Source organism: Callorhinus ursinus, unplaced genomic scaffold (genome assembly GCF_003265705.2).
Source record: "Callorhinus ursinus isolate GAN/ISIS: 27379988/994484 unplaced genomic scaffold, GSC_fseal_2.0 scaffold19, whole genome shotgun sequence".
Lineage (NCBI taxonomy): Eukaryota > Metazoa > Chordata > Mammalia > Carnivora > Otariidae > Callorhinus > Callorhinus ursinus.
The window spans coordinates 8,658,597-8,681,646 of NW_027397081.1; the positions used below are offsets into that span (position 1 = coordinate 8,658,597).

General features: G+C 46.3%; 1 protein-coding gene across 2 annotated transcripts; it reads left to right on the forward strand.

Annotated features, from left to right (window-relative positions):
• The first annotated feature begins 207 nt into the window (after window positions 1-207).
• LAYN (layilin) lies at window positions 208-21,688 on the forward strand. Of its 2 annotated transcripts, XM_073903719.1 has the most exons (7): window positions 208-468; window positions 3,485-3,782; window positions 9,454-9,611; window positions 13,174-13,206; window positions 13,829-13,912; window positions 16,047-16,143; window positions 18,397-21,688. In XM_073903719.1, exons 1-7 carry the CDS (start codon window positions 384-386, stop codon window positions 18,758-18,760), a joined length of 1,119 nt encoding a protein of 372 aa, XP_073759820.1. In that variant the 5' UTR covers window positions 208-383; the 3' UTR covers window positions 18,761-21,688. The 2 variants fall into 2 exon arrangements, with proteins under 2 accessions (XP_073759820.1, XP_025749534.1); XM_025893749.2 differs by lacking the exons at window positions 208-468; window positions 9,454-9,611 and adding an exon at window positions 996-1,135.
• The last annotated feature ends 1,362 nt before the right edge of the window (window positions 21,689-23,050 follow it).

A 23,050-nucleotide genomic window follows, 5' to 3' on the forward strand; every position in this document is an offset into this window, starting at 1 on the left:
ATTACTGGGCCTCGCGCCCTGGGCAAACGCAGGATCTCCGCGGGAAGCTCGGAGGAGGCGGGGACGGGAGGGGGGCGGGCAGGGAGCTGGCTCCCCTCCTCTGCTCGCTCCCCTCGGGCGGGCCAGGTCTGTGGCGCCGTGGCCGCCGGAGGAGGCCATCAGGGGCGGGCCAGCTGCGGGGCTGCCCTCCCCTCGGTGACGTCCCAGGGGGGCGGAGGACGGCGCGCTGGCTCCGCGCCCTCCCCGCCTCCACCGGGTGCCCCGTCCGTCGGTCCTCGGGAGATGCTGCTGCCGCCTTTGCATTTGCCGTGCACGCCGCTACGGGTCCGTCCTCTCCACCGCCGTGGCGCCGCGGTGTCCGAGGGCGCACCCGAGCCGGGGCCATGCAGCCGGGAGCCGCGCTGCAGGCCATGCTGTTGGCCGCGCTGCTGGCGGGGCCCCGGGGTACCACCGGTCGCCTGCTAAGCGGTGAGTGAGCGCGCTGGGGCGGGGGCTGGTTCCCGGTCGGGCTCCGCAGATGCACCCACCTCACCCCAGCTGCTGCGGGCCGTCGTCACGGCCGCCGCACCTCTTCTCTGGCCCCCTGCACAGGCGAGGGGCGTCCTCGCCTACGCTAGTGGACCCAGCCCTCCCGCGCCCCCTGCTTGTAGGGGAGCCGTCGCCCCGCGGCTAATGGCAGCGCGGATCCCTGCTTATCCTGGAACACGCGAAGTCCGTTCCCTCCCCCAGAGTTCCGGGCGCTGGGGGACGTAGGCTAGGTGAGGCAGTGGGCAAATCCTCCCCAGGAGGCTCCCCCTCGGCCCGCCCCACTGAGTGCCGCGCAATAGTTGCCTGGACCCCGGCGCAGGGGCAGGCTCACCAACTCTCCTCCAGCCCACGCGGGAGGTCTCCTGTTCCCGGAGACCACGGGTACAGTGGGGATTCTGGATCGGCTGTGCGGTGGGAACGCAGCCTGTTACTCCCGGTCTCTTCTGGGGGGGGGGGTGGCGGGATCCAGCTCTGGAACCCGAGCGCTTAGAGATCCAGAAAGAAGCCTAGTTAGTTCGGGACAAGCCCCGCCTGACTCAGGGGAATGACTCTCTGCTTCCTTCCTCCTGTCGTGTCACTGCAGCCTCGGACTTGGACCTCAGAGGAGGTACAGTGCTCTGGCTTCTTGCCTCTTCTATCTGTTCTGCATGTCGGGGAAAGGATGTCCGTGCCTCTTTCTCAGGTCTTCGGGGCGCAGACAGATTGGCCAAGGGGCTGGCGGAGAATGACCACCTCCACTCCGTTATCCCGGCTTGCAGAGCTGATGGAAAGGATCTAAAGTGTGTTTCGGGATGGGGGTGGGCTGCGAGGCGGCAGAAGGGGGGTGTGTACCTGAATTAAGCTGCCGGGATTAGGGCTGCATGGGCTTTGTCCTGGGTCATGGGGAACAGAAGCCCCCGCCCTTCCCCTTCCTGCAAATAAGAAGAGAAAGACACTTCCTGAAGGCAGGGGAACCAGATGCGCCTCAGGCATCCTTCCAGCTCTGGCGCTCTCTGGCACTCACCCCTGACTTGCCATGTGTGGCCCGGCTGGACCATACAGGAAACCCGTTGAAGGTGTCATGTTTTCCCTTGATAAACCAACAGTAGAAAAAAGGGGGACTGCCAGTAAATTCAGCTCCACCTTATGTTATGCCCATGGCCAGACTGAAGGTACCTGGAGCTCATTTTCCTTCTGCTGCCTCATTTGGAGCCCCCTTGAAGGAATCACAATAGCAGGGCTGGCCCAGGCTTCTCCCCAGGCAGCATGCCAGCGACAGCCTCCCTAGCCAGCGCCCCCCTTTCTCTCTGGAACAACGTCGTAGTGAAAATGTCCTGTTTTTGAGGCCTCCTAATTTGCTGATGGGCCCGTCCTGTTAGAGTTCTAGCAACAGCAGAAGAATAGCAGAGAAAGGGAGAAGACGCAAAACTCTTCTAACTTGTTGCTTATCGAGAATTTCCTTACAAAAACGATAAAGGGAGCAGTAGAAACAAGACTTCACAGGAGTCTCCTGGATTATCTGCATGTGCTCTGTTCCCATTTAGCACTGAAAATGCAGTTAACTGTGGGTAGCCTTTGCCCCGGATTCTGGTCAGTGTCGGGAATGGTGAATGCTCTCTGGTTCCCTGCACGGCTGCAAAACAAATTAGGAAAACGAGAACATTCCTTGAGGGCTGGGAAGAGGTTCCCAAACCAAAATCCTTCATCCCTTTCTCTGCGGCAGCAGTTCACACCCACAGCCCACAATCGGGCTCTTGCCTTGCAAGAGACTTCCGTTGTTGAAATTTGGTTTTCACTTGTACATTTGGGTCCAGAAGTATATGCTCTGTGCTTCTGCAGGCTAGGAACTGGCATTGTGGTTTCTGTATTCCCAGCACCTAGCACAGTGCCAGGCACAGAGTGTATATGCGATACATGTTGATGGAACGGAATTTGCACGCAGCAAGGTTTCACCCAGATGCCAGCTTGGGGGGGGGGGGTGGGTATGTACCGGTGAACAATTTGTCCCTCCTCAATAGAATCCCATCCATTTGACTGAGATGGTATTCAGCCCTTCCAGTGCCAGTCCGATAAGACATGTTACATAAGCTCCCAAAGCAGCCTGAAACTGAGGCGGAGTGGGAACTGGGCAGCATAGTTCAACGGTTAGGGGCTTGACTCTGTAATCAGAACCACATGCCGGGGAGGGACACGGAGGCCTTGTTATAAAGTAGCACTGATAGCTATGTGACCTTAGCCAAATTACTTAATTTCTCTGAGCCTCAGTTTTCTCCTCTGTAAAATGGGGCATAAACAAGAGCTACATCAGGGAATTACTATGAGAGTTCAAGGAGAGAACGTATAGATATAAATGTAGACGCCCTTAGCATAGTTCATGCCCCACGGTGAGAGTTCAGCAAACCTTATCTGTGTCTTTAGGCAGGATCGGTCATAGCAGAAGACCCCATAGACCTGATGCTCTTAGCTTCTGCTTACACCACAGCCTGGGCAAAATCTCAGTCCTACTATCCGGGCAAAGGGTCCCAGGATGGAGGAGCCCACCCCCAACTTCAGAACATGTCTCTTACCTGAAGGAAGCACCAAACAGAGAAAGCTGCCTATAAACCACACTGTCCCCTGAGACTTCCTGATGAGGTGGAAGTGTTATATGTGTGTGGCTTTAAGCAGAACCATAAATCTTCAGCTACCTCTCTTTTAAAGGATAGTCAAAAATGTCTGCTTTTCAAGACCTATAATGGAACCCAAACAAAACACGGAGTCCCTACACAATACAGTCATCAGAATTTAAATCACTGCATCTCCAATGCCAGAAGGGGTATTCACATGCTCTGAGAAGCTAAATGACATCATACAGTCCACGGATGAGTAATCAGGATTCCTGCCTGGGGGTAGCTTCATGCCCAGGCCACCGAGCATCCCTGCCCTGGGATACTTTGGGGAGTACTGAAATAGGTTGGCTTTTTTTTTTTTCTTCCAGGGCAGCCAGTGTGCCGGGGAGGGACACAGAGGCCTTGTTATAAAGTCGTTTACTTCCATGATGCTTCTCGAAGACTGAACTTTGAGGAAGCCAACGCAGCCTGCAGGAGGGATGGGGGCCAGCTAGTCAGCATTGAGTCTGAGGATGAACAGAGACTGATAGAAAAGTTCATTGAAAACCTCTTGGCGTCTGATGGTGATTTCTGGATTGGGCTCAGGAGGCACGAGGAGAAGCAAAGCAATAGCACAGCCTGCCAGGACCTTTATGTGTGGACGGATGGCAGCACGGCAACATTCAGGTAAGTGCGGAGAACCCGCAGCAGCTCACGCACTTGACGTAACTCAAAAAGGAGGGAGGCTGAATCCGCAGTACCCGGTCAGGGGAGAAGAGAAGGCCCAGCCAGGCAGAGCCCAGAGGATAGCACTGGCCAAAGCAGGGAGGTGAAGGTGGTCAGTCAGCCTGGCTCTTTGCCCACCTCATGTCCCAAGAGCTCTGTCCAGGAAGATGTGGTCCAGAAGTATTGTTTTAGCAGCACATGATGTTTGAAGTCAGGGGTTCTGGCTATCCAGCCTTTTGGATTAGAACCCCAGTGAGAGATTGAAGGTCTGTGGAGCTAAGACTCAGACAGGGAGTGGGCCTGGATGGGCCAAAGCGGGACTTAAGGAAGCCTACATTTTGGAGGACCGTCCTAAACCCACAGCATCAGGACTCACTCATTTCACACCCCACCCTGGCACCATGGCATTGCCATTGTCCCTCCCTAAGAAATGCAGTGACATGGACAAATATCAAAAGATATCAAAGTTAAAAGGCAGACATAAGACTGGGAAAATGTAACAAATTACAGAGAAATTATCTTTTTATGATAAAGAGTCTAAGTCATTAAGACACTAAAAGCTTATGTAAGTCAATAAACTTCAAAAGATAAAGAGGCAAAAGACCTGAGCAGCTGAAAAATGGAAAATCTAACTGGTAAATGCTCACATGAAAAAAAAGTTTAAACTCATTATCAATCAAAGGAATGCAGATTAAAATATATGTTTTTTACCCATTACCTTGAAGACAGCAGATCAGCATCTGTCGAAGTCTACCCATTATGCTAATCAGATCCACATCTTCCATCTACGTGCCAGGGGTGGCCCCTCCAGGGTTCTCATGGGCTTCTCTTCCTGGAAGAAACTTTAAAAAGGAAAGTTAGTGGGGCGCCCTAGTGGCTCAGTGGGTTAAGCGTCCCACTCGTAATTTCAGCTCAGGTCTTGATCCCTGTGTTGGCCTCTGTCTGGGCATGGAGCCTGCTTAGGATTCTCTCTCTCCCTCTCTCTGTGCCCCCGTCTCTAGTTTAAAAAAAAAGGAAAGTTAGTAGGATGAACTTCACTCCCCACCACTCTAGCTGGTCCCAGGGCCCCAGCTGATACTCACTGACCTCCCTCCTCTACTATCCAGTCCAGAGTCCCCTCCCTGTCTGCTCAGGGAGCCTCAGTGGCTGACCTTGTGGCAGCACCCAGACCCTCAGCCCTGAGGAATGTGAGGCCCCAGTCACTTTGCACTTCTCAGGCTGGGGTGATTGCACCTTTCCATTTACCATCGAAATGGGGTATGTGAGGACCCACAGGAACCCAAGTAGATAACCTGGAGGCCAAACGTATTTCTTCCTACCCCGAATGGGTGACAGCATAGCTACCTCCTCCTGAGATTAGGGCCAGTTACCTCCTACAAAGATAACCACTGCTCTTCTTGCCTGCTGGTCTCTGGACACAAGGTTCCCAGAGTGCCCAAGGGGCAGCCATCACTCAAGAGTTTAATAAGACTTTTCCTATATCTTCTGGTGGAAGTATTTTGCGGCACCCAGACCCCTGTATTCTTACTCTTGGGGACACGGGATGATACAAAGGTCATTGATTCAAAGCGTGCACTGAGTCTTGGAGGATAATGCTGCCTCCTTGCAAAGTATTCCCTCTAAGCTAGTTCTTCGGCTATGTTGTCAACAAATTTTTCCATCATTCTGTCAGGCTAGCAACTTCCAGATGGTGCAACATGTGACATGACTAGTAAACCCCTGGCGACCAGCCTACTCCACACCTCCTCTGCTATAAAGTAGGTCCCTTGGACTGATGAGGTGTTGTTTGGGGTTCTGTGCCCGTAGATCAAATAATGGATAGTGGCGCTGACTGAGGCCCTGAGGCGGGAAAGGCGAATCCATACCCGGACTCTATGTCTATTCCTGTCAAAGGGAACCATTGCCCCTTTCAGAATGGAAGGAGTCCAATGTAGTCAACTTGCTACCAAATGCCAGGTTGGTGTCCTAAGGTCGGTGTTCCTTCAGGGATTTAGCTTTGGTCTCTGTTGCTGGCAGGTTAGGTGTTTGGCCGGAGCTAGATCAGTCTTGGTGAGTGGAAATGGATCCTGCCGACCCCATGCATAAGCTCCACCCCTTCCACCATGGCTACTCTAGTACGTGTCTGTTGTGCGAGCACTGGGGCGACCGATCACAGGCTGGCTGGCGTCCACTGGCTGAGTCATTTTGTCTCCCTGGCCGTTCAGTGCCTCTTCTATGCTAGATGCTTTCTGGTGGGCTTAACATGTGATAGATCCTCATACTTTCTGCCTATTCCCATACGTCTATTCACATCACATCACGCTATCCGAGAGTTCCCCATCCCCAATCTTCTTCTCTTTCTCCTTTTAGACTCCTGATCAGCTGGCCAAGCTCTTGCTTTACCCCTGAGTCCTTATGTATTCTAACCTCCAGGAACGTCTCGTTCCATGCAAGGCAGTTAACTAGGCATACCATCTAAGCTGCAGCCATGGGGAGGATGTCCTCTTACCCCTTGATCTTTCAAGGCCGATTCTGAGTGCGGTCATAGTGCAGTTGCTGTCCAGTGGAGCTGTACTCCCATCCTTGGCTGATCCATCCATGAACCGAACTCGGGCAGCCTCTGTCAGCCAGTCATAAGGGATTGATTCCCTTATGCAGGGATAGGTGTAAACTGAGGGAGAGACCTTGGAATGACAGTGGGAGATGCCATGGCAGTTTGCTCTGCCTGCTCATACAGGCCTCTTTGGTCCTGGATCTACCTCTTCCATCTTAGAATGGATCACTTCTGGGCCTGCCCAGCTGGGGACTAGGTGTGTCTGACAGTACCACACTCACGATGGGCAAGCTGGATCGCACGGTCTCTTGGTGCTTCTTGCCTAGTAGCAAGCCAGGAGTTGTTTTGCAAAAGGTGATTATTTCTCAGCTACAGATGACATGACCTTGCTGTAGAATCCTAGGGGTCTACATTGTGATTCCCTCATTGGGGCTTGCCACAAATTCTCTATGGCATTATTTTTCCCATCACTGATACCTCTACTAATAAGATCTCCTAGACCATATGGCCCAACTGACAAATCTGCTTATACCACAGCCTAGAACCTGCTTCAGGGTCCTTTTTACCTCTGGACTTCACTCAAAGCGGGCTGTCCTTCATGTCAACTGCTATATGGGCCAGAGCAGTATTCCCCAAGCGTGAAATAGGCTGCCTCTAGAACCCAGGGAGGCCTACTAGGTGCTATGTATCCTTCTTCACATTATTGTAAGATGCTTCAAGATGCAGTATTTGTCCTTTAATATGAAAGGGATGTTCTGGCATTCCCTAGATCACTAGCAACTGACATCTTAACCCCTGGACACATGAGGGTCTTACTTAGCTTACCTGGTTCAATAGCATGTCAGAAATATTAGCAGACCAGTGTGATTTTCTGCAAGATGTCTAGGTAGTCCAGGTCTCCTCATACCACCTTATGACAGAGAGTTTGAAAATTAGTATAGGCCTGAGGCAAGACCATAGATGTATACTGTTGTCCATTCCAAATGAATGCAGACTGTTTCTGATTCTCATTCTGATAGAAAATATTGTGTTCACCGGATCTGCACATTATGTAGCCAAGGGCCTGTTAACCGGCTCTAGCAAAGATACCTCATATGGCACAGCAGCTATAACTGAGACTTCTACTTAGTTGTGTTTATGCTACTCTAGTATCGTCCTTCGGGATCTGCCCGGTTTTTGCAGGAGCCAGACCAGTGAACTAACTAGAGATATGGTGGACACTACCCCGCCCCCGGCATTCTCTGGCTCTTCAGGGGTGGTAGTACTTTCTGTCATCTTCCCCTGGATAAGATACTGGTTTTTTATTTATTACTCTGGAGAGGGTGGGGAAGAGTGCAGTTTCAGAAACTTGCACTTGACCTAGTCCACTACTGTAGCTCTTACCTCATAGGCTAAAGAACCAATGTGGGACTATACCAACTACCAAATATGGCTGTTCAAGCCATGTGTTTGGAGACTGGGCAGATGACCACTGGATGGGTCCCACCATGAGCTGGTCCTGGGGCAGAACTCCATTTACTACCTGGCCTCAATATGCCCCTACTCTAATGGGCAGCCTTGATGACATTTCAAGTTTTCAAATATCAATGTCACCTTGCATCCTGTGCCCAACCGTTCTTATTGTATTTGGATATTCCCCTTCCCCCAGTGCATGGATACTCTACTAAGTGGCCATAGGTCCCTTTGGGAGAAGAGGAAAAATCATTACCATGTGCACAACTGTGGTGTTGCAGGGTCCTTCCTCCTGAGAACCTGGCCTCCTCTTCTACCAGTGAGTTACAAGCCTGAGAGCTGGCTTGAGTCCGCGACCTAGGTGCCAGGCGTAAGATTCCATCCATTCTATCATCTGTGAAATGAAATAACATAAAGCCATAAGGTCATTGGGGAAGAGAACAAGGCAAGTCAAGGTAGGAGGTCCACCACCTGGGTTGGAAAATGGCCTGGAGGCAAATAATGGGTCAGAGCCCAGCCTAAGTCAGGGCCCCCAGCGGTCCATTCACAGCATCCAAGCAGTGTTGCAAGTTCAGTTATTGTCCAGGCAAGTTCAACCCAGTGGGTGTAGCAAAGGATCTTCTCTTTGGTGGATGGTAACATAGCACTCAAGCAGAGCCATACTGAGGTGCTACAAGGAGACCTGTCTCTCAGCTGCCTCCTAAGAAGGGGCTCTGACAAGATCTGGGAGAGCAGCAGGACCCAGCTAAAGAATCTGAGCATCAGGGCAAGATCTGGGCCTCAGAAGGAAGCAGCTCAGGTGGGTAACCATAACCCCGCAGACTATGAAGCCCAGCCTCGAGTCAATGTGTGCAGTGAGTGCTCACAGCATTTAGACTCTCTATGGACTCCAAGGTCTTACCCTGGCATCATTATATCCAACTGGGTGGTAGCACCATTTAATTCCAAGTATCACTGGGTAGTGGAGCTCAGGCTACTAATGCACCCCATCCAGGAGCAAGGAAGACAAAGACAAGAAGTCTGGCCACAGAGGCAGAAGGAGGGGCTCATCTGCCTGATGAAGTGGAAACAACTTAAAAACTGAAAAAGACTATGTGGCCCTTCTGCTCTCGTCCCCACCCCCTCACTTGCTTTGACAGCTTCTACATTCTGGAAAGTCTTGCTCAGATGCTTACATTTTCCATTTACTTCCCGGGGCTAGAAAGGCAGTTGTGATGGTTGAAAAGCACAGAGAGATTTGAGCAGGGCAAGCTCTGGCTGAGATAAGCCATGCCTCTTCTCAGTGCATCTGATTTCTAAAACAAAGAGAAACAGAAGCCAGTTAGCAAAAAGCAAAGAAGAAATAAGATCATCCAGACTGGCCCTGCTAGCTGCTTTTTCTCATAATTACTTTGCAGATATCATAGGGTAATATATTCCTCCCTACAAAGAGGTTGTGGTAAATGTCAGATGATTGATCTCGATGTCCACATTAGAAAGCACATGTTCCACTTATTGGCAGGACTCCAATTCCTGCCTCTCTCTGTATTGTCTTCCAAAGCAGAATCCTAAGTTGGTGGCTCAACGGAACTTGATGGGCAAACAAAGGTTTTGAAGTCTTGGGGTTTCCTCCTCCAGTGGTCTCCATTGTTGACCCCTTCCCTACAGGAACTGGTATGTGGATGAGCCTTCGTGCGGCAGCGAGGTCTGCGTGGTCATGTACCATCAGCCATCCGCACCTGCTGGCGTCGGGGGCCCCTACACGTTCCAGTGGAATGATGACCGATGCAACATGAAGAACAATTTCATTTGCAAATATTCCAATGGTAATGAATCCCTTCCCAAGTTACATGGTTGAATTCGCAACTTCCTCTCTTACTTCATAAGCAGCTGCTAGTTCCCAGAATTTGTTACATGGTCTCTGAGAAAGCTTGCTGCAAATACTAGCCATGTTAAACACTGGCGAATGCAGTGACAATTCCTCACTGAGGAGTACTCCTAGCCAGGGAGGGGAGTGTCTGATGCCAAGAGAAGGGAAGGGTCTAATTTATGTATGACAAAGCGAGAATTATGAGAAACACAAGGAACAAAAATCCCTCTAAGTGGACAATCACAAGTTCTTATTCTTTCCACATGTGAGGTTGGCTGTAGGAACTTGGGAAAAAGAAGAAATTTGAAAGGGAGCTGGTCATTGTTGCTGGGTCTTCTAACAGCCACATGACATGATTTTCTGGGGCTTTAAGGAAACAGCATAATGACCAGTGGAGGTAGATGATGGAGTACCCTGATTTCACTGACATTGGACAGATAGCTGTCACCTTGAGGAGCAGGCTTAAAACACCCTCTAGCTATGCCTTGCAAATTCAACTGGCATTTGCTTCTAGATCTGTTAAGTGTTTTGAATTGGCTACAAGCCTGCAGTCTCACTCTGCTGGGGTTTCCCAAACTCCTCCCTCATAACTGACTTAGATCTAAACTTGAAGTGAATTGAATTTTGATCTGTCCCTGAAGTTTCTCAGATCCCCGAAGCCTCCTGATGGGTCCAAGTCCTGCACCGTCTCCTGGCCAGAATAGAATGACTTCTTAGTTATATCTAGTTAAAGACTAAGTAGTCCTAAAATCGTTTGAATTTAACTGTTTTTGCTGTGATTTTTGCTGCTACAAGTTGTTTTCCCCACCCCCTCCTTCATCCTTCCCCTGTGGGCTCTGTGAAGTTGCCCAAGAGCTCTTAACTGCTGTTCCCTGTGCTTGGAACATTCCTACCCTTGCTCAGACAACTCATTCTCACCTTTGGGGTTTACGCTGAACATCATCTTTTCTCATAACACAGCTAAGTGCAACAGGTGATTGTGGATTTGAACCTGGACGATGATGGGATGGTTTCCTATAAAGGGCAGTATTAGGACGATTGGCAGAATTTGAATAAGGTCTGTAGATTAGGTAATAGACTATCAATGTCGATTTCTTGGTTCTGATCACTCTACTGTGGTTACATAAGAGCCTGCCCCCCACCCCAACTTTTTAAAAACATACTGAAGTAATTAGAAGTAAAGAGTAACCATGTCTGCAACTTATTCTCACAAAAAAAGTTACACGTGTCTGTATGTATTTTTCGTACATGTGTGGGTATACACATAGATATAAATAAAAATATAGATTCATAGACATAAATATAGAGAGATAAAGAGAGACAGAATAAATAAATGAAATCTGATAAAATCGTGACGTTTGGGTGAGGCTATATGGGCACTCTTCGTACTATTTTAGCAAATTTTCATAAATCTGGGATTTTTCAAAATAAGAAGTTAAAAAAATTTCCTTTGGGAAACCTTCCAGGGGCCCCTCAAAAGCAAGTTAGGTTTTCCTCCTAGGAGGATTTTAGCACCTCACACACACGGTACTTTAACTGCCTGTTTATAAGTTTGTCCCTTTCACTACATGGCTGGTGTGAGGTCTAAAGTCGTACATGTTTGACCAGTTAATCCCTGCACTTGATGGGCGAGGGGAGGGTCATCCAGTGCAGTTCCAACAGGATGGCACACCATCTATTATGCCAGATATCCTATTATCTGGCATAATAGATGGCAGATCTATCTGGGCAAGCGACTGGTTGAATAACGTCTAAAACTGGACTTGACAACATGACCACGTAGAGTAGGTGCATGCTAACCAGACCTGAACCCTTGCTTAGTTCTAGGGTCTGCTAAAGGTGTAGGTGTCTTCAGTGAAAATCAAAGACAAATCATCTGAGGCAACGCATCGCAGATGCATTGCAGGGACTGATGGAAATGATGCCTTAATGTGCCGTGTTTAATGCAGTTTTGCACAGTGGATTGAGCCATGGAGGGACAAGAAAATGAATAGGTCATGTCATGTTATTGAATATACTACATACTATAATGTAATATCACAAAATTACTATTTGTTAATATCATCCTGTCTTTCCGTACGTTATGGCCATCCTATAGCGTCTAAGAGCCAGAGAGAGCTGGAACTGTTCTCATCTGCTATTATATCGCCACTACCCTGCACAGTTTTGGTCTCCTTGCAATTTTAATTTTCACTTGAATTTATCTGGTTCAAATTCCAGCTCAGCTACTCACTAGCTGTGAGATTTAGACAAGTTATTTAATCTCCCGGTACCTCGGATAGATGGCGTACAAAACCACCAGAATAATAGCAAGTACCTCATAAGGCTGTTGGCAGGGTAAATCGTGTTTGTTTTTATAAAACACTTAGAACATGGTGATGTTTCTATCATATAGAAGGCACTATATAGGTGGGGCTTTTAAAATAAATAAATAGATTTGCATCACTTTTGTGTACTTGCGTTCACATGCACAGACACACACACACTCTCTCTCTCTCTCTCTCTCTCTCTCTCATGGGAAGAGGATTAAAAGTTTCCTTCAGAAGCTTCAGAATAGCCTTGGCATCCTGGCCTTAGGACTGTGAATTCCAAAATCATGCCCTTTAAGGACCCCATCCCTATGAATCCCAGAGCACTTGATGAGCATGAGAGATTTACTACCAGTACCTTAAGGGGACACTCCCAGCCCAAGGTAAAAACATTCAATGTAGATTATTTGTGCAGCCTGATTTTCCTGAGGCTCTTTGAGGTATTTAAAAGGACTTGGGTTCTAGATCACCAGTGTCCGCCTTGGGGCTGGTGGTGGTCTGCTTCCCTGCCCCCAACCACAGTCCACTCCTGGGAGATCAGTGTTTGTTACCCTCTAAAACATCCCCAGAGGGAATTGTTAAAATGTCTTTGACTGCTTTAAAATAATCCAGGCCTGAGTGTAGCTGGGAAGGGGTAGGGGTTACTTTTGAAACTAGATTAGCCATATGTTGATAAGGGTTGAAGCTGAGTGATGGTACATGAGGGTTCATTCTAACACTCTTTCTATTTTTGTGTATATTTGGAAATTCCCGCATTTAAAATTTTAAAATACTTTTTTTAAAAGATTTTATTTATTTCTTTGACACACACAGAGAGAGAGAGCACAAGTAGGCAGAGCGGCAGGCAGAGGGTGAGGGAGAAACAGAATCCCCGCTGAGCAGGGACCCCGACGTGGGGCTCGATCCCAGGACTCCGGGATCATGACCTGAGCTGAAGACAGCCGATCAACCAATTGAGCCACTCAGGCGCCCCTAAAGTTTTAAAATACCTTTTAAAACTTTAAAAAAATACCCAGGTAAAGCTGGGGGAAGGCTAGACTTGCTGCAAAATTTCTTTTGACTTACTAACCCAGATCTTGGCATCTAGTAACACTAAAGTTTATCAGATGAGTGAATGAGTAAATAAGTGGATGCCATGATCTGGCCAATTTCATCCAGATGGCATGGAAATTTAGTTACTATTTTCATATTTGTTTCTTTCTGCCACAGAGAAACCAACAGCTCCTTCTACAAAGCCTGGAGGTAAGCCTATCATTTGAGATTTGGGTTAATCTGGGCTGTTTCCCAGGCCCCTTTTATGGGTTTAGAACCGTGTGTTCTTTAGACCAGATTTTCCAACAGGAAGAGGACTGGTGTGAAGTCAGACTATTTAGAGAGATGTATGCCACACCCAACCCTGTCAAGTAGTTCATTAATCTCTCTCTCTGGTATTGCCCATTTCTCCCAAAGCTGAAAAGCAACAACCACAAATTCAGTTTGGGATGTGACTTGTCATTATTGACAGTATGAAAGGAATAATTCAATCTAATGAGAAAAGAAGTGAGCCACACGGATAATTTATGGTCCTCGGAGTGAGTCATTGGCCCAGGCCTTTGGCACCTCTGCATTCTATGTGCCTTGACACCAGCCACCTGCTGTCTGTTTAACTACAGGATTCTTGGCAGCGAAACTCTCACCAGGAGGATGAAGACAATTAAACCTGTAGGCCAGCAAATTCAACCCTTTACTTTTCTATGTTTATAAATGGCCTGGGTCAAATTGCTGCTGTCTTTTGGTATCCCCCCTACAACCTGGTAGGACCTCAGAGATTATCTGGATTGTGAGGCCTTCCCCCGGGTTCTCAAGTGAATGTGTCTGCTTCCAGATGAAGGAACAGGGCCAGCAACACCCATGCTTCCGGAAGACACGGGGGAAGAAGATGCCAGAGAGACATTTAAAGGAAATGACGGTATGGACTGAACTCTCCCGGGGAAAATAGATGATGGGACTCTCTTGATCACAAATTACCCAAGATTATATTTTCTACTTTGTTCCTTCCCTCAGCTACTTAAAAAACAAACTAGACAGGGCATCTGAGACTTTGCAGAAAGTGCATGCGGTGCTGGGGTTGGTCAGGGAAGCGCCTGGGGAGAGTAGACTGGCCAGGAGGTGAAATGCCTGCGTGACGACGTGGGAGGGGGTAGAATACCCGACAGTCGTGGGGGTGGGAGTGGGGCCCTGCAAGAGCAGAAGGCAGGATGTGGGATGCATGATGTCCGTGCTTGAGATTCACTTGTGGAAAGAAAGAAAGGAGACGGGCAAAAACATTTTACAATTCAAATCATAAAGGATCAAAGAAAATGGGGTGATAAATTAGAGTGCTAATGGAATTTCAACCTCGAGCCTCTCACCTTGAATGTTAAGAGGGAGATCTGGGTTTGTGTCACTGGACATTAAAAAAGCACATCATTTCTCTGTGCTTTAGTGTCCTCTTTTGCATCACAGAAGTAATGCTGTATTTCTCACCTGTCTGAGAGCACCACCGTGCCCATGAAATGAAATAGGATATTGTAATACTGCACTTCAGTTCTGACACCAGCCACCCCAACTTAGGGCAAACCCCACAGGTGAAAGGCTCCGTCCCCCACAAGTCTGCCCTCCCTGCAGACATCGATCACAAGTTCAGGGGTCCCCAGGCCACTCCCACTTCTGATAAGCTGGCTACAAATCCGGAGGATGCCCACGACCCTCTCAGTTGTGCTAACTCACAAAATGGCTCACAGAATTCAGGAAAACACTAGACTTAGGACTGCATTTTATTGTAAAGAATCCAAATCAGGAGCAGCCAGCAGAGGAAACAGATTGGGTAAGGTCCAGGAAGGTCCCATATCGAGATGCATAATCACCCTCCTGGCACATCAATGTGTTCACCAGCCAGAAAGCTCCACTGAACTTTGGTGCGCAGAGACTTCACTGAGGTGTTATTACAAAGGTATGATTGATTTGGTCATTGGCCGTATAACTGAACTCAATCTCTAGGGCCCCCCTCAACCATCCTGAGACCCCACCCGTCCCCCTCCTGTGACATCTCATCAGCATAAACTCTGACACGGTCTGAGGGACTCATGAATAACAGAGTTACTCCTATTACCTGAGAAATTCCAAAGATTTAGAGTCTCTCTTCCAGGAACCAGGGACAAAGGCCAGTCAAATTTTTTTTATTATACAACAGATAAAACATGTTGAAAATGCTTTGAAAAAAGTACAAAGTGCTGTGTAGAGTTGGGTGGCGTTTTCATTGCTCATTGTTATCATGGTGGCACTTAAAGTGGGTTTTGTTTTGGGCCCTTTGTGTGTGTGTGTGTGTGTGTGTGTGTGTGAGTGTGTGTGTGTGTGGTTGTCAGGTTTGCAGCCTCACAGGAAAACAAAGCAACAGCTTCTAGAAGGTTGGGAACTTTGGACCAGTGGGAGTAAGAAAGGGGTCAGTCGCCAGTCCTTGATTCTTCCTAAAGGCCCATGACAGAAAATTCTTTGGTTCTAAGTCTTAAAGGACAGGAAAGGTCAGGATAGCAGGCCTCTGAGTGCCCGCCACAGTCACTGCTCTTGGCCCCAACTGGAGCCAATTAGATTTAGTCAGATTTGTTGCGAAGGTCATGTACTTCACGTGACCTTCTCCTTCCTAGTAATAGCACTGAGACTTGCTTCTCTCTCCCTGCCTCTCTCTTCCCGAGCCGAAGACATCAACACTGCCCAAGCAGCCCCTTTGTTAAGGGAGAGCAAGGCAAGAAAAGAGAATCTCTTCCCTCTGGAGAAAAAAGTGTGATTAAAACAGTGCACTTCTGACATTTTGCAAGAAACTCCAACATGTAAACTTCTTTCCTCTATTACTTAGGGTCTTAGCGCAGGTAGAAAATGCTCACTCACTGAAACTAGAAGGCTTTGCTAACTGGCTAACTGTACACACATCTCCTTCCGGGAAGATGCTCTTTGCAATACTCTGTGTTGATTACGCTTTTTTAAGCCTGTTCTGAAGTTCATAAAAACATCACTAGTGCTGATAATAATACGTTTTGTTTTGTTTTGTTTTGTTTTGTTTTTTCCAGAAGCTGCCTTGAATCTTGCTTACCTTCTGATCCCCAGCACCATCCTTCTTCTTGTGGTCATCATGGTTGTGTTTTGGGTTTGGATCTATAGAAGGAGGCAAGTAAAACCTTCATTTTGTAAACCTGTGTATCTTCTGGACTCTTGGAGATTCGGACATTGCTCTGTTTGCTTCATGAAAAGCCACAGCAGCTCCAAGAGAATTACCATTGCAGATTTGAGAGTAAATTCTCTGATGGCCTCCGGATATTCAGAAGTACTAAGCATTTGTGCTTAGTCGTGATTAAGAAAGTGATCTTATAGTCATTAATTTTTTTTTAAAGATTTTATTTATTTATTCATGAGAGACAGAGAGAGAGAGGGAGAGAGAGAGAGAGAGAGGCAGAGGGAGAAGCAGGCTCCCAAGGAGCAGGGAGCCCGATGCGGGACTCGATCCCAGGACCCTGGGATCATGACCTGAGCCGAAGGCAGACGCTTAACCATCTGAGCCACCCAGGCGCCCCTTATAGTCATTAATTTTTGTGTGTGAAAGATTTCAAATGACTTGAGGGTGAAACGGTTATTCACCTCCTTAGTAGCCACACATCGCTCAGCAAAGTGCCTTCATGAATGTACGCTCTCTCTCCAAAAATGTTTGTTAGTTGGGTGAAGGAATAAATAGTGAGCCATTGAAAAATGACTGTCCCAAAGCCTTCTGGCAAACATCTGAAACAGAATCCCTTTATTCAAAATGAAATAGCTAAAGCCTTTTAGTTGACTTTGCTTTTAATTGAATATACAATTATAGATTGCTACAAAATAGCTACACTAAGTGGCCTAGAGCATCTCTATTTATGGATCGTGTGCCACCATTTTTGAGGTTCCCATAGCTCCTCTCAGTTGCCTTTTTATTCCCCAGCATCATGCCACACATAGAAGAAGGCTGGTCTGCCCATTTTACAACAGGAAAACTGAGTTTCAGTTTAAGATTCGACTCCCTTTAATGACTATTTTATGATGAATTAGTAAGATTTCAATGCACAGTTGACCCTGGAACAACATGGGTTTGAACTGTGTGGGTCCACTTATACATGTTTTGGGTATTTTTCAATAAATACAGTACAGGACTGTAAATGTCTTTTCTCTTCTTTATGACTTTCTTAATAACATTTTCTTTTCTCTCACTGACTTTATTGTAAGGATACAGTATATAATACATATAACATGTAAAATATGTGTTAGGCTTCCAGTCAGCAGTAGGCTATGAATGCTTCAGTTTGGGGTCAAAGTTACATGCAGATTTTCAACTGCACAGGGGCTTGGTATGCATAATCCCCTCATTGTTCAAGGGTCAACAGTAGAACCTGCTTCATTTAATAATATCTTCCTTATAGGATTATTAGAAGAATTAAAACAGTTAATTCATGCAGAATGGGCATATAGTAAACACTCAAAAATGTTAGTTCTTACTATGATCCTTTTTATTAGTTAATTCATTTTGATCTAAAAATAGAATTCAATTTAAAAATTGGTAATATATTTCCCAACTACTTACTCTGCAGTTTTTTGTTTTTGTTTTTGTTTGTTTGTTTCCATTTCATGGTCTATTTAGCCCCTCACCAGGAATTGTGAATTGTGACTTTGAAGCTGGAGTCTATCTCAAGGGTTATTAACCTTTTTGTGCCACAGACCTCTATAGCAGCTGGGTAAAGCCTATGGACCCCTTCTCAGAACAATATCTCTAAATATATAAAATAAAATATATTGGATTGCAAGGGAAGCAATTGTACTGATATAACAATTTAGCAAAATATTTCCAAAACATGAATGTGATTCGGTAATACACGTGTTTCTCTATTAATGTTTCTTTATTTAGTGGTGAGTATAATTAGCATAATTTTGAAGTAGAGATGAGTGTAGAATATTTTAAGGCATCTACGATAACGGTGATGAGATATGAAAATGTCCGTGATTCTGTTGGTGATCAAGTCAAAGATATTACTAATTCTACTCCGATTTATTGCCTACGTTTAGAACGGAAGGACAGGCTAACTTTCACTTGGAGATGAGCTTTTTTTAAATGTGATATTTTTTCCCCATCCAATTCTATCCATGGATGCTCTGGCAGCTCTGGGGATCCCAGGACAACCACCTCTGTTCTATGCTGGGGCAGCAGTGAATGGTAGCTAGGCAATCACTTTCCTGTTTTGGTACCCTACCTCACCCCAGAGCCCTGACTTGGATGTTTCCGCAGGTGAGAAGTGCAGTGTAGTGATTGCCCAGGATGACTTCCTCCTGCCTGAGCAGGAGACACAGGGATATTCTCAATCCCCCCCATCTAAAATACTTGGCCCTGGTTTTCTTTCCTCCTAGGAAACGGGAGCAGCCAGGCCCCAGCACAAAGGAGCAGCACACCCTCTGGCCCTCTCCTCACCACGGGGACTGCCCAGACCCAGAGGTTTACAACATCATCCGAAAACAAAGTGAAGCCGATTTAGCTGAGACCCGGCCAGACCTGAAGAACATTTCATTCCGAGTGTGTTTGGGTGAAGTCGCTCCCGATGACATGTCTTGTGACTATGACAACATAGCTGTGAACCCCTCCGAAAGTGGATTAGTGACTCTGGCGAGCATGGAGAGTGGCTTTGTGACCAATGACATTTACGAGTTCTCCCTGGACCGAACGGGGAGGAGCAAGGAGTCTGGGTGGGTGGAAAATGAAATCTATGGTTATTAGGACACATGAGAAACGCTTGAGCAAACGGGAACAGGGAAGAAAAGAGGCAGCTTCTCCTGTTTTCTACGAGGAAAAGACTCAGAATGTCTATGAAAATGCTCAGATCAGGTTGTGGGGTGAGCATGTGATCTCCATTAGGCCCTGTTGGATCCCTAAGTTTGGCCATATCCCTTATCCCAGCTTCTCACCCAGATCAAGCTTATGAGAAAGCACCTTGCCCGCGGTCAGGCATGTAGTAGAAAATAAATATCAATTGATGGGTTATTTCTGACTTGCAAGGGACTGTGCTTTCCTTGGCAGGGATAAGGTTGTGGCTGCGGGACTTGGGAAACCCACCTCTAGGTTCCGTTTTTCTTACTCTGTACAGCAGCATGTATAATTACAAAGAGACAGAAATTACAGAATCTTTGCAAAGCCCACGTCCTCTGGCATCAGGCGGGCCCGTGCATCAGCGATTCTTAGATCTGTTTTTTTTTTCAAAGAATCAAATCAAATCAAAAGCAGGAAGCAGAATGTTAGTCTGTCTGTGTCTACAGCCCTTCCTCTGCATGTGGCCTCAGGGGACCTCTTTTTCTTTCTCCTCACATCCAAACTTGGAAATATCCAACTTGGAAATACTTTACAAACTGGAACTGAAATCCGAGTCTCGGCTTCCAGGCGTATTTGCGTGCCCAGCCCTGATAGTGCTGTTTATTCTGCTTGCGTGTTCGTTCTACTGAAGCATCAACACAATATTGCTGATAATGGTAATGATTCTTCCTTTTTGCTGTAGGGACCTATTTCAGGTACTTTTGGACTCATATCCACAGAAAAGTTTCTTGGCCTAATACCTGTTGTTTACACGTTGAAGGTCTGAGGGCTCTTATTTAATATCACCAGCAAAGCCCTTCTGTCTTGTTATTTTAAGCTTTCCTCATATATCTTATTTTTTCATAGTTTGTCACTTTGCCTCCCAAGCCCCGAACTAGACAGCGTTAACTGGTCTGGGTCAGAGCAGTACCACGTGCAGTGGATTGTAATCACCGCCCAATTACCCGCCCCACTGGGGCAGAGAGCAGGGTGGACGACAAACTCGTCACTTAAGCCTGCTTCCAGGAAGTGTAGTTTGTGGACTTACAACATTTTTTTTTAAAGATTTTATTTATTTATTTGACAGAGAGAGAGTACAAGCAGCGGGAGCAGCAGAGGGAGAGGGAGAAGCAGGCTCCCCGCTGAGTGGGGCTGGATCCCAGAACCCAGAGATCATGACCTGAGCTGAAGGCTGACACTTAACCAACTGAGCCACCCAGGCGCCCTAACTTAAAACACTTAAAGCAAAAAGAGTGACCTCATGGTCTGAAGGATTGGGTCGTTGCTCCAAAACATCGAAGTTCCCATTTTGCTTCAGATGTCCTGGCTCTATAATCTCTCCTTTCATCCCCCTCTGCCGCCCTCCTTGGGCCCCTATGAGGCTGTACCTCCAACAGGGTAGGGATCCTATGTGCCCTGTCAGCATCGTACCTCCTACACCCCAGACCACACCTGGCACAGAGTAGACAGTATTTGTTGAATGCATGAACACTTAATTTTTCAGATCGATGTAGAGTAGTATATATATACATATAAATATATATATCAGCCTAAAAGTTTGTAGCACCCGTCATTCACACCCTGCCTGAGTTGGGGAGGTCAGTGGGTTATTTTAGTTTAAAAGGCATTCCTTTCGCCTAGGAAGAAGGAAGCGCGTAACAAACAGAAGCTGAATTGCGTTAACAACTTACTTTATGTTGCTGAAGCTGGTAACCAAAGCGTTAATGGGACTAAGAAGAACAGCTGCAACTTTTTACCCAGGCCCCTTTTATTTGCCTTTAAATTTCCCTGACTCTTGACTCTCCTTTGGGGGGAGGTAGAGTTGAGGCTTGTCTGTTGGGCTCCTCATCTGGTCGCCTCTCAGAGAAGCCCTTTCCTCACGGCTTACTCGATGTCTCAGTGTTAGCTGTACATCAGACACACAAACTTGGGTTTGGGTACAAAGTTGGCAAACCAGCTAGGAGCTCCTTGCTCATGGTTCATCAGTAAGGGAAGTCTGGTGACCGTCCAAGCGGCTGCCTAGGCTCTTGGTCCCAGGGACGATCACAGGGGCCCCACCCCACCTGGGTACCGCCAACCTTCGGCACCAAATATAACTCCGGCAGCAAAGAACTAGTTTGGGGGTTTGGTTTGGACGGACATCTCTTGGTGAGTACTTCATGTGCAATGGCACGTGACCTTGTTTCTTCTGTTTGGTTCATTCGGTGAAGCTCTGGCTTTTGGGGAGGAACCGATGCTTACTACTGGTACCCAGGACTTCATTTGGTTTGTTTGTTGTTGCAATTTTTGGTATCTTTGAACAAAACTAGCCGTGTTCCAATTGGGATATGGGAAATGACCATTTGATCCCCATATGCAGCCCTTTGGGTTGTAGTCTCTAAAATTGGGTAATTTTTTTTTTTTTTGCAACACTGCTTGGCCGCAGTATTTGTTAGACTCCTAAGAAAAATGACCAATTAATGGATCTATAAATTATGATCTCATCTTACAATGGATTTGTTTTGTAAAAAGATTATATTTGGAAATTGGGCCTTTAAGATTTTGTTTGCATCATGTTTGTGTATTTGTATGTGCGTCCATGTATGTTGTAAACGTGAGCTGTTTTCTCTCTCTCTGGATGGTATCGCTAAATTTCATTTAGTTGGCTTAAAGGCAAACACTTATAATAATTGGGCATTCTAAAACTCAGAAAAATTGTAACTAACCCAAACATCTTTCAAGTTTATGTGATCTGGGAAAATGTTTGATATTGAAGCTAATTTCAGGTTGTTGGGTTTATTAAAATGGACCTGTCTTTAGAGTTGTTGGCATTAGATGTACAGTTTCTGTTCTACCTGTGTTTACTGGAAGTCAGGCAGGTTCATGTTCTCTCTATTGCAAAACTTGTCAGAAAAGAAAAAGCATCTGGTATTTTCCAGTTCTTTGTATTTGAGTTTGTTTCTATTTTGTTTGTTCATTTGTTTTTGTTTCAGAGAAAACCCTTAGTACTTTGCCTAATGAAGATTTATGGGTAATCTAAGAACAAATAAACAAATGTAAATAATGTTAATAAATGTAATTAAGACTACTGGAAATAATAGGGAAACAACTCTTCGCAAGGAAAGGGAGACAAAGAGTTCAAAGAGGGAACACTGAGGACAAACTCGGATGTAAAGAGGAAAGTTGTAGAAGGCTGTAAAAGGAAATCTTTGGAAAGGAATTTTGTGCATGGTCAGGACTGATGAAGATTATGGAGACTAGTATGTAGTTAAAAAAAAAATTATTTGGGAGTGATCAACGCTTGGGGAAGAGAAGGGTAAATAAGAGAGCAGATCAGGCAGATGTTCGGGCAGTGATACTATATCAACAGAAGCCTTAAGTGATTCTCTGAGGAGTTCCAGAGTAGGATTACCCTTCAGAACCATCCTGAAAGAGGGCAAAAGGCCCGGGACTTTTATAACAGTCATTGGATGTTACCAGCTGGGAAGAAGGCGTGACCTGGGCAAGGCAGCTGTCTTCAGTCAAGGCAATTCCGATGGCCTCTGAGAGTTGAGGACTGTTGGCAGCACTCCTACAGCTGACAGCCCTTCATTCCTGATGGAGATTCTGATCAGAACATCATATATCAACATGGGAGATGACAGGAAGGGAAAGAGAGACTGCATAAACTTCTTTTAATTCATCTTGTTGGAATGCATGAGTTTTAATATCAGAAGTACACGGATATAAGACTGGAGTTTGGCTTTTCTCCCTGTTGAAATGACAGTTTTCTTAGATTATTGGTCTAAGTTATAAACGAAGGTTTTTCTTTATCTTTCATCTGCCTAGACAAACTGTTTCTATTAAAGTTGAATCTTCTCACTATTAAAAAAGCTAAGTCTTGTTGACTGTATAACCCTCTGCCTTTGCCTTTAGAATCTAATTGCCACCTTGGCTAAATAGATAACTAGGTCTTGCAACGATCTATAATCTTATTTAGGCCTGTGCTTTAAAACCTGATATTTCAGAAATGCTTCCCCAAATTCAACTTCACAACTGCTCTAGTTACTTCCAAGCAAAGATCAGGTTTGGAGGAATGCAACATTTCTGCACCTGTTCAGAAATATTCCTTAGTTCCAGGTTGAAACCCAACATTCTGCAGTATCACGATTTGTGAGTTCTTGTGTTGTATTTTATCTAGGGCCTTTAGGGGAGGTTGGTTGTAACCAACTAGCTTGTACTTAACCTATTTCGTCAGACAAG